The sequence below is a fragment of the Lolium perenne genome, chromosome 5 (genome assembly GCF_019359855.2).
Source record: "Lolium perenne isolate Kyuss_39 chromosome 5, Kyuss_2.0, whole genome shotgun sequence".
NCBI lineage: Eukaryota > Viridiplantae > Streptophyta > Magnoliopsida > Poales > Poaceae > Lolium > Lolium perenne.
In genome coordinates, this window is record NC_067248.2 from 182,077,596 (window position 1) to 182,088,889 (window position 11,294).

The window sequence follows — 11,294 nt, forward strand, 5'->3', positions numbered from 1 at the left end:
ATGGACGCCTTTCTCTTCTTGCGGATCATGCTCAGTCGACACTTCCACTTCAGCAGCAATTTCTGCTACTCCGTTCACCATAAAATTCTGGTTAATAAATATTATGGATCGGAGGGAGTAAATTCTATAATTTTGGAACAGCCGATCACGAACGTGACAGGTGTGGGAGCGATCATGTTCTTTACACCAAATCTGCAGAAAAGGATTTCTTTCCCCGGAATTGTCAGCACAAAATTACTGTACATTTACGGCAGATTCTCCCTAGCCCTATCAACTTCTGCAGCATAACAATAGCACATGGTAATAAAAGAAGTAGAAGCATTCACTAAGAGGATTGGCACATAACGTATTTATGGAACATCCGCCAAAATAGCAGGTTAGAGGGCTATGGTAGTTATATACAAAATCTACGAGCTAGAGTTAGGAATGACGGAGGCATAGCCGCATTAACAAAGGCTGATCAAGATGCAGATTCATCTGCCAGGGATATGGTGTCAGGCTTCAACTGAACTGAAATTTGGTGGAGGTTCCTATGTTTTCTCGACATAACAAGAGCAAGATTCAAATCCACCTTCTGCTGGCGACAGAGCTTCTGCGGATTCTTCAGCATCACTATTTTCGCTTTGTCTGAACCTGCCAAGAGGACATGAGCGATGCTGAACGAGTCCCCTTTCTCCAGCGCGAATTGCCATTCCCTGGGTGTGAGGTAGAACCAGTCCTTGTTTGAAGTCACAGTCGCCTTCACCTCCACATACTCTGCAGAACCACCCTCGGGTGTGATGACAATATCATAGGGAAGCCCAGTCTCGCTCTCCTGATTCACCCACTTGACATTGCTTGATCCTAGCTGCCCAGCAAGGTATTGGTGCACTGCAGCTTCACCAAGCCTGCCAGTTCTTGACCGCTCATCTGGTTTGCGTACTGCAGCTTCACCAGGTGTGCCAACTCCTAACTCGCTTCCACATGGAGACCCTGTATCAGTGTTGTCCTTCTCTTCTGCGGCATCAGTGAGTTTACCATTGACGTAGGTTAGCTCGGTTTCATCAACCGGACTTGGTGAGATTGCTGCCTCCAAGTCCAAACAAGTAGGCTCATCACCAACCTCCATTGTGCTTTCTTCGGCTAACAAATTATTTTCCCTTGTTAAATCCTCTTTCACAACATGATCACCTTCAAGCTTGACAGGAACTGAAGTATCTTCAGTGTTTCCATACTCAACAGGCTTGCTGAGCTGTGGTGGAGATGTCATATCATTCACCTTTATCTCTTGCTGGCTTTTATTGGAGGTCGTAAGATCAGGGTCTGTTTTTTTACTGGGCGGCTGGCTTGAAATGATTTCTGGGCTCCTCTTACGCTTGAGGGTATGACTGGGTTCATACGGAGGTTGCAAGTGAACTGTTTGGGAAGTGAATATTTCCTTTTCCACAAACGAGGAAGAAAACGACCAAACAGATTCCTGCTCAGGCAACATAGGCACCATTTGATTATTGACAATAAAGAACTCAATTTGATCCATTGTGGAGCCTGATTCTGACATGGTTTTGACCATGTGAAGAAAATTTGCAAAGTGTAGATCACCAGACCCACCAAAGAAAAGTCTAGAAAGTTCGAAAAGAACTGAATGTGAATCAGCTTCTTGTGTAGTGTATAAAATATTTCCCTGGAAATGAGTAACAAACCAAATTAGTTCTAGGGCTGATAATGTTACCTAGAAAAAATCTGAAAATTCCAACCTAGGTGTTAGCAACCTAGGTGTTAATGACAAGAAAGTAAACAACTAATGTTACTACACAAACAAATTTTAATAGGTCCAAAGCAACCTACTACGAGTATAAATTAGTGATTGCTAATAATAAATGTAGTATACAATCATTGCAAGCTAAGTTATATCGCTATTGTTCATTTGTACACTACCCTAAGGGCACCTGGGAATGGACCATCTGATTTCTTCACATCTCCAGGATCCTTAGAAAGGTTCCCTACCGAAAATCCCAACGATAGGACAACAAAACAGACTAACAGCTGCTGGTACTAACTATAACTGCAGAGATAAAGGCAGATGCTAACCTGGAGGAGACAATGGCACTCAAACCTTCTATTAGAAGAACTATCACATCCTTTCAGCATATACTTGAAGAATAACTTCTGAACAACAATAACTTCAAGACTGCTAAGCTTCATGGCCTCTTTTTGCTGAAAGCTGTTGTAAGCATCTCTATGCATGTTGTAGATGTAACGTTGCATATACGGTAAAAGCCAACTAATAAAACTAGCCGTTTCCCTGTTGTTCCCTGTGCCGTAGAATATTGCTTCCCGGTACACAACCTGTGTAGAGGCAGGACTAATGGATTAGAATCATAAAACAAATGGTACATCTAAAAATAATGCAACAAATCAATACAAGAAATATATTGACTTGAATATATGTATAAGCATGTGCTTCTGCTAGCTAAGCTCATCATATTAAATGATGAACAAGGCTGTCCAAATGTAATTCAGATAACTAGCGACAAGTGAGTAGGTTACAGCTTTTTGTCATAACAAGCTCATTGTGTTAGGTTGTTGGCCATTACTGCTGAATTGCTTGTAATTCTTGGAGTAGATATGGAGAATGAATTCGGTTCAACTTAAAGACAAGAAAAATTGTTTGATTTTTTTCTCTGATTTCTGAGTATTCCTGTTTTGCAACTTTATACCTAATTCATGAATTTAACATACATGAAAAAGGAAATAATACTAAATAGAACATGGCCTTATTACCTTAGAAAGTGCCGGAATACCTAAAATGTCCATCAGTGCAGCAACTCTTACACGTAGCGTTTGTTTGTCATCAAGAGAAAGTTCACCAAATTGTATAAATTCGATCGCACTAGAGTTTGTAAATTGCTGCTTTAGCTGATCATCATCTGCCCAGCAAACAAGGCCAAAAGATGGATGGAGAGACACCCATTTATCGACCAGGGTTGGCAATATCGTTGTCTCCGACTTTTGAAGAGATTCTTTCAAGTACAAGATATCCTTCATCTTATCACTTCCAGAATGGAGATCATTGGCCCATCTCACAAATACATGAAATACCTACATAAAGTGCGAAAATGAGATTTAATAACGTAAAGGAAATCATCCTCCTCGACACAAAATGCCCTATGCTACTGTAATTTACTATTTTTATCCAAGAGAGAGTAGAATCATATTTAGGTAGAAACTGCCAAGTCTACGCCATGCAGGTTAGGTATTTTGTGCCTGAAAAACTCACATAATTAGCTACTTGTGAAGGCAATGCAACACTTGATAACTGTAACAGTATCTCAAGGTAGTCAGATGTAGTTGGAATCATTGGCACACCACATATCTCAGTAAAGAATTCGTGCAATCTTGGATAAGCCATGGATAACATTCTTCTTGGAAGCATAGTCCTCTTTGCTGAAACAAATGCATCCGTCATTTCAGAAGAGCCTGTTGGGTCGTGCCAATATAAGTCTTTTGAAGACATAAATCTCCCAGTTACGAGATCAGTAGGTCGTGAACACTGTACTGGTGTAAATATAAAGCAGAGTGAAAGGAAATCCCGTTTAATGTTGATCTCTCCATTTGCCACGCCTTCCGACAAGAAGGTATAGAGTTTGCACATCTGGTCCATTCTGAAGGAAATGCAGGCAAGCAGGGTTATACAAAATAAAATACAGATTGCATAACCAGTATGCAATATGTAGTGCTGATGAATATCTGGAAATGTTTAAATTGTTCTAATTTTTAGTAATATTATAACCAGACCAGGGATCAATCAATTAACAAATAAATTAAATATAACCCTCCAAAATAAATCAAATCACTTCCTTGTTCTCTCTACACCTCCCAGTGGAGATAAGTGGTTCAAGACAAGTTATAAATAGGTTGCTACATTTTTTAGCAACTACCATTTTCTGTAATTCATAAATAGATGGAGACACACCATACCTTGCCTTAAAAGGACCTTTTGATGATATCCAGTGATTCAGGATCAATAAAGCGTCACTATAGGATACCTTTGTCTTGAATCCAATATCCTTCCGAAGTGATTTACTTGATAGCTGTTCCACAAGAATGAGTTAAGGGATCTGAGATAATGCAATATAGTTTGATAAGGATAAACTACTGACCACTGGTTTAGCATATGGGGCAACACTGCCAAGAAGGGATCGCACATTTGCCAAATCACAGAATAGATCTCTTGCATAATGAAGGTCATCGTCCATACTTGATGCTATCCACTTGAAGTTTTGCAGACACTTCATAAAGGAAGACTCAATTGTTACATTCTCACCAGAATGTGTTGCATTTCCGAGACTTCTGGATTTTGTGCTGTAATAATCATCCCAGGTTTTGTCAAGAACCTTCAGAAGATATATAGAATTTTCTCGGTATTTTTTTGAAGAAAACATTGATAACAAATTAGCCAATTCTGGTGACTCCCAGTCATATACAATACAAGGTGTTCCAGATATGACATCTCGGGAAGGAGTACAATCTAGAACATAATCAACCTCTGATATACTTTTCTCAACTTTCACTACCTGAACAAAATCAGTCACACCCAACTCCTCAAAAAATTGCCTCCAACTTTTCAATTTGAATTGCAATGAAGCAGAACTATGATGCCTCAAGTAACAAGTATCAAGTTCAATCCACGTAGTATCCACATTCTGAAGCAGCTTGCCTATGTCCACCGAATTTCCATAATGTTTGCTGAAGTGAATTGGTACATCAGCTGGGCACTTATAGCCATTATTCGTAAGTAACACAGGCCTCTTTCGTAGTTCTGACACAATCTCTTCTTTCCCAGAGTCACAGCTTGTACACGATGACTGAAGGTGCAGCATAATGAAACTCAAATATTCTGTCATTATTTTCTCTTCTGCATTAGCATCTGTAGCATTAGACAGTGACACGAGGATGTGTTTTTTTATAATGTCATGTCCAGACAACTTCTGCACCCCAATTTTCAGTAAAATATCTATAAGGTCATCTGTTTTCATCTCTTCCTTAATGTAACTATTTTTGCAGGACATTGAGAGAATGTGAGGACTCACAATTCGAAGATTATTATATAGAACTGGGAAGCTCTGGATGCTAATTTTAGATTCAGATGTAGAGTCCAGAAGATCATAATTCAACCATATTGGGCCATCTGCTATAGAGCTAAACGAGCCATCTGAAAGTGGAATGCATTGCAGTTTCCTGAGTGAACATAAGACATCACTTTCAACACTTGTTGTTAAGGGAAGATTGCGAGAAGAATGAGACAGCAAGGCCAAATGAAGTGTGAAAAACCAAGCACATAGCCATTCCAGTCCCAGTGATTTGATACAACCATCAGTTCTGCAAATAGATGAAATAATATCAACCAAAACCTTTGGTCCATACTCATGTATACCTAAGGCCCTTGACAAGGTATCAGATATAATGATATCCTTTGATAGATATCCAAGGTGAAGATGTTCATGAAGTAAGGCATCAGACATTAGCTTTCTAGCCTGTTCGTCCCAACCCCTGAGTGTGTTGCATGGGTGGACCCACTGTAGACTGGAGCCCTCCAAAACCATGCAGCGGGTTAGGCATAACTTGGAAAGAATCAAGTGTGGGAGCTGAGAAAAGAACCCATGAACTTCTCCGAGTAGAGGCACAAAACTCATCAAGGCTTTCACAGCTTTTCCAGGGGACTTCTGGAAGCAAGGTAAAGCACATAGGGATTCTTGTGTGCTAACAAATAAAGAAGGAAATTCAGACAGTAACCATTGATTCCATGCACTATCTGCATCCACTTCCTCTCTGGATGAAGGTAAAACGAAATCTCCTTGAAGAATGAATTTAAGACCATAGTGCCTTAGAGGAAGGAAAGCAAACACAGGCTGTTGCTTCAAATGAGGATCGTACTGTCCTTCCTCAGTCTCCTGCAAAGGAAATGCCATAGCTATCTCCGTACTGCATACATCATGACGCACAATTGAGCCGTGTAATTTCTTATTAACTACCAACCAACTCATTGCCTCATTTCCATGTGAGATCCTCACGATGCCATTGGCAAGAGACTTTCTTCTCATAACTAGAAAGTTTCCGCTGAGTACATTTTTGAATTTGATGCATTTTAGCCTCTGAAGGAACAGAAGCAAAGATGGGTCCAGATCTGAAAACATGGACACGACAGAGCACATACCAGTGCCCTTCCTGACACTTGACCTGAAAGGAAGCAAAATGCAAGTGTTCCAGAAGGAGCATGCATCAAAGCCATCTTCAGAAGATAGTAATCTACTTAAAGGATCGCTATCGAAGGGTGGAATTGCAGTTGGCAAGATAAAACCAATCTGGCCTTCTGTGATGTCGAATTTCACATGAAAACCATTTGAATGGATCTCTGGAGCATCGGTTACCTGAAAAAGAACACGTATTAATTCCACACAGAACTTAAAATCTTACAAGATGAGAATGGGAAGGTACAAGTAAAGAACAAATTGACTGATGAAACAAGACATGCATGAAATTAAGATGTATTTATCATATTGGTTGATAAAAAAATATATCGGGTCTCCCTATGGTTTGCACGTAAGAAAAAGTCCGTATGTGATGGCAAAAATACTTACATCATTAAGATGATAATTGAAAAAAATAACTACGTTTGCACCTACCCGGAATACAGACTTGAATCCAATTCCTTTATTTCCAATATACCCCATGTTTGATCCTTTCTTTGTTGAATTACCAATGTCACACAATGCTCTAATGTTATCAGCAGAAAAGCCCTTCTCGTTATTGAGAATAGCAATTCCATTCTCCTGAAGAACAAATGCTAATGTTGGTTCAACATCCTTGAGATAAGTATTGTCATCAGCATTCTGTATCTGAGATAGAATAGAAAACATCGGCAAATTAATATATGCAGACAAACCCACTCCCACACACACAAATGAAATAAAATAAATGCATAAGTTGGCATACTAGCTCAAGAATTATGTGAGAATCCTGGGAATATAATTCTTGTGAGAGACAATGAAGAGCTCTGCCTTGGCGAGCATGCTGCTTTTTCAACAAACTGTCATCAGTATAACTTAGTGTCTGCTCCAAACCAAACTCTTCATGACGTATAGTCTCAATAATAAGAGCTGCTTCCTCAAGAGTTAATTCTTCAATCACAGCAGGCTTGTTAGTGGCTAGTAATTCTGCCATATCTGCCTCGGTTTCAATAGGATCAGACACATCCATATTTTCATTATTTGTAGCCTCCAAGCCATGGAACGATTTGCTTCGCTCCTTTATCGTGTCATCAGCTGCATCATTAAGCATACTAGTATTTTCATGTGGATGTCCTCCAGGTACAGAAAATGAATTAATTTCTCCGTTTGCATGAATATCTTCAGTCAAACAGGTCGTGTCATGATCTTCAACCCATTCAGCAACTCCAAGTGACAACCCAATATTGTGAAGCATGCAAAGCTGCCAAGTTTCACTGCATGCATGCAAGATAGCTGAGTAGCAATTCTTAGTAACAGTCTGAAGTCCTGACAATAGTATATCTGCTGCCAGACTCCGGAATTCAGAAGGTAGATGGCCTAGACAGTCCACTATAAATTTTGCAATCAACTGAAGAGTGTGATCAATGTTTGATAAGCTTTTAGACATAAGCCTCCTTACACAAGGGATCTCAGAACTTCCTTGAATGCGGCCAATATAGTGAGAAGAGCGCGCACCCTGTTCAGCAATTTGTGTATGCAGTTCCTCGCCCACAAATATTTTTCCTTCGGAACTAGTACTGATTAAATCGTTGTTTGTATTCATTATAGCATCCACTGCTCTTTGTGCATAACACTTCAGTAACGAAATTGGAGCATTGCTAGAGCCATTGTAAATGTGTAGCAAGGAAAGCAGCTTCAGTGCCACTTGAAATGGCGACTGCTGAATGACGGCTTCTAAAAATTGGTCAACTGTGGCTGATGTATCTATTCTAACGAACCTGCCATCTGTGGTCACAATGCATGATAACTCCTGAATTGGGCCTATATTCAGCAACCAATGTGTGAAGGAACCCAATGAGGGAGCAAACAGCACGTCCCAATTTGACCAAAGAAGAAGATCAGATAACAATGGAGCCTTCAGTAAGCACTTTATTGCTTCTTGCGAGGAAACTGATCCAGGATAAGATTGTTGAGCAATATGATTCAACAACTCACCAGACCACCGTTTCTCCAATAGCGCGATGGAAAATTTTATGGTACTTGTCTGTATGATCTTTCCATGAACCTCAGTAGTGCCAGTGAGGCCTCCTAATTTGTTTTGCATTACTTCAACATCGACTGTTGGAAACTGTCTTTTCAGAAGCATCCGGAAACTATCCACTGAAAATTCACCATTCTCCAGCCAGTTACTCTCAGCTTGACAGAGTAAAACTCCAATCTGTTGCTGCACTACAGAAACTTCCAGAGAGGAAGAACTAGGAAGTTCCCCTCTTAAGAAGCCACTCCAGTTAGGAGGGAAATGATGACCATGTCTTTCCAGAAACTCGAGGAAAGTTCCATGGCCAAGAGCACTAAATTGCTGGGCTGAAAATTGACTAGTCACCCATATTTCACATTCACGAAGTTTCTTCAGAGAGAATGAACTTATCACTTGCAAAGATCCCAGGTCACTCACATTAATGTTGGATTCAAAATATTCAGTAGTTCTCTTGATAACATCATCAATTGCAACACCTGCACAAACCAGTATCAAATGTGAAAAGGTCGTTTATATATAGATACAATAGATTATAAGGGATTTTGTTGCCTTCGGTGTCCCCCAAAAGGCAGCAATTCTACACATAAGAACAAAGAAAGCATGATACCAATTCGCATCGTATATTTTGAACACCAGAGAGAGAGAGAGAGAGAGAGAGAGAGAGAACTGTCTGGAGGCTTATTGCTGCCCATATTACTGCATCCAGGTTTAGCATCCATGCATACGGGAACCACAGGTTCTAATGACGGACATAAAGAAGGAGCTCCCATTATTCGAACCTGCATATACATGTAAAGGTGAATACATATACCGAAACGAAACACTACATTACAAGTTTACAGGAAACCAAAAAGAGGAACCCATAGCTGAGAGAAATATAAGAATCATAAGCATTCGGTTACATTACGTAGTTGAACACTTGAACTGATATTGGATAGATGAGTGAATAATACAAGCTACGATGTAGTAAACCTTTGCGTTCAACACAGTACAACTTGAGTATACTAGCCAGAGAGAAAAATAAAATGAGAAAACAATACATGAAAGGAACGCCATATATAGCATTCCAGGTCTCTTCACGCCCAAAAGAGAGTATGTGTTCCTATGTTTTTAGGGCATCATATCTAAATCAGTGCAAACAACCATAACCATGTGCAGGGGGGAATGTCAAGTAAATTTTCCAGATAACATAGTCCAAATTATCAAGAGAAATATGCAATCACATGATAGATCCTGTATCAAGTCAGCCAAACAATGATTTTAGTTGGGTGGATTTTACTCCACGGGGACACACAGACTCAGAGTTAAAATCAGTAAAAGCGGTATCCTTGTATGTGCACAAAACAGGGAGAAAAAGGAAACGTTGCAACGATATGGGAGTAGAATGATAGGCACATAAAACGTGTAGTAATGCATATAAACAGGATAATCAACTTACAGCAAAATTGAGCAAGGCAATGGCAGGGTATTGTGTGAAGCAATGTTTCATTCTCTGCCTTTGTCTCGGACTTAGCGTGTGCGTATAGCTATTTAGCATGGATTCCAGGATCTGCATGATCATAGGTAAAAGAAGGTTGTCTCAGAAAAAGAAAAAGAAAAAAAGAGAGGCTGGTGGAACAAAACATCCTCTGACCTTTGCTAAACAATCAATGCGGTTGTTTAAATACGTTGAAATACAAAGAAGGATTTATGAATTACTATGATCAAACAAGTAGTATCTATATCAGATATACTAATGCCTTATTATGATGCATAGGTGATGGTTCCTGATCAAGATCCCAGTTATTATTTCCACAAAACAAAGAATCAGCGTGATATAAAGCATACCAGGTCAGTTGGATATCGAAGGCACGGCTGCCTCCAAGTTGATATAAACTCCATTAGCTTATCCAAGCTGAGGGCATGCTTAGGCGGTTCTGTATGTTTTTGCTTCTTCTTGGGCTGCTTTCTCGACAAAGGGCGAGTGAGTTGGATGTGATTACGTTTTCTGTTGCAGCCGGGCCCTGGAGCCACGGCAGTGCCTCCCTCATCGTCGGAAATCCCATCATCTGAATCAACACGCATACGGAAGCCCGGCGACTTGTCCGTACCATTGGTGCCCTGTACGCTCAACGCAAGCTTCTTCGTCGGTGCCGCCGCCGCGTCCACTCTCTCGAGGGCCGGTGGCTTCTGGTTCCTCGACATTGCCTGCCACGGTGCCACGGCTAGCACTCCTTCAAAGGCGGTGGGGTTGGACGGGCGCTCCCAAATGAGCGGGGGTGGGTGTGGGCAATGCTGCTGCGAGAAGACGCCACTTCCCCACGCGAGCTTCTTCCTCGGTGCCACCGTCGCGTCCACCCTCTCGAAGGCCGATGGCTTCTCGTTGCTCCACATTGCGTGCCACGGTGCCCCGGCGACCACTGCTCCGAAGACGGTGGGGTTGGACGGGCCCGGCTGCTGGGAAGTGAGCGGGGATGGGGATGGCCAGTGCTGCTGCGAGAAGGCGGCTGGCGCGGCGGAGACGGGGGCGCCGGGGTTTGCCGGCGCGGCGGAGACGGGGGCGTCGGAGTTTGCTGGCGCGGCGGAGTGGGAGGTCGATGCAGTGGTGGTTGGGTTGGGGACGGGAGCGTCAGGGTTTCCCACCGCCGCCGAGATGGTGGCGTCGGGGTTTGCCGCCGCCGCGAGTGGGAGGTCGAGGCGGTGGTGGTAGGGTTGGAGACGGGGGAGTCGGGGTCTTCCGCCGCGGCGGAGATGGTGGCGTCGGGGTTTGCCGCCGCGGCGGAGTGGGAGGTCGAGGCGGCGGTGGTGGGATTGAAGACTGGGGCGTCGGGACCTTCCACGGCGGCGTCGGGATTTGCCGCCACGGCGGCGGTGGTGGGGTTGGAGACGCCGCTTACCCGAGCAGATTGGTCCCCATTGCCGCTCATCATGTTGTCGTCGGCGGAGTTTTGGGCGTGGTGAGGCGAGCCGTGGCGGTGGCGGCTATCGAAGTCGCTGATTGTGGACGGGCAGGGTTGCGGCGGCGGGCGGTCAGGGTCAGGGTGATGGTGGCGGCGGCGGCGGCGGCGGCG

The 11,294-nt window shown here is 42.6% G+C and overlaps 1 protein-coding gene across 1 annotated transcript; it reads right to left on the reverse strand.

Annotated features, from left to right (window-relative positions):
- Window positions 1-304: 304 nt before the first annotated feature.
- LOC127301154 (protein NO VEIN) lies at window positions 305-9,788 on the reverse strand. The gene is made up of 10 exons (XM_051331375.2): window positions 9,683-9,788; window positions 8,912-9,023; window positions 6,973-8,720; window positions 6,663-6,875; window positions 4,140-6,407; window positions 3,958-4,070; window positions 3,257-3,641; window positions 2,761-3,078; window positions 2,068-2,325; window positions 305-1,660 (listed from the first exon to the last, which is right to left on the reverse strand). Exons 1-10 carry the CDS (start codon window positions 9,779-9,781, stop codon window positions 461-463), a joined length of 6,714 nt encoding a protein of 2,237 aa, XP_051187335.2. The 5' UTR covers window positions 9,782-9,788; the 3' UTR covers window positions 305-460.
- Window positions 9,789-11,294: the final 1,506 nt, after the last annotated feature.

What these genes read in the sequence shown, in the direction of transcription:
- LOC127301154 (XM_051331375.2), bottom strand. Translation starts at nt 9,781, where the DNA reads ATGCTAAATAGCTATACGCACACGCTAAGTCCGAGACAAAGGCAGAGA. An exon ending in GATTCAAGTCTGTATTCCGG is followed by an intron (nt 6,408 to 6,662) that starts GTAGGTGCAAAC and finishes GTTCTTTTTCAG; the next exon opens with GTAACCGATGCTCCAGAGAT. An exon ending in AAAGGTCCTTTTAAGGCAAG is followed by an intron (nt 3,642 to 3,957) that starts GTATGGTGTGTC and finishes CATTTCCTTCAG; the next exon opens with AATGGACCAGATGTGCAAAC.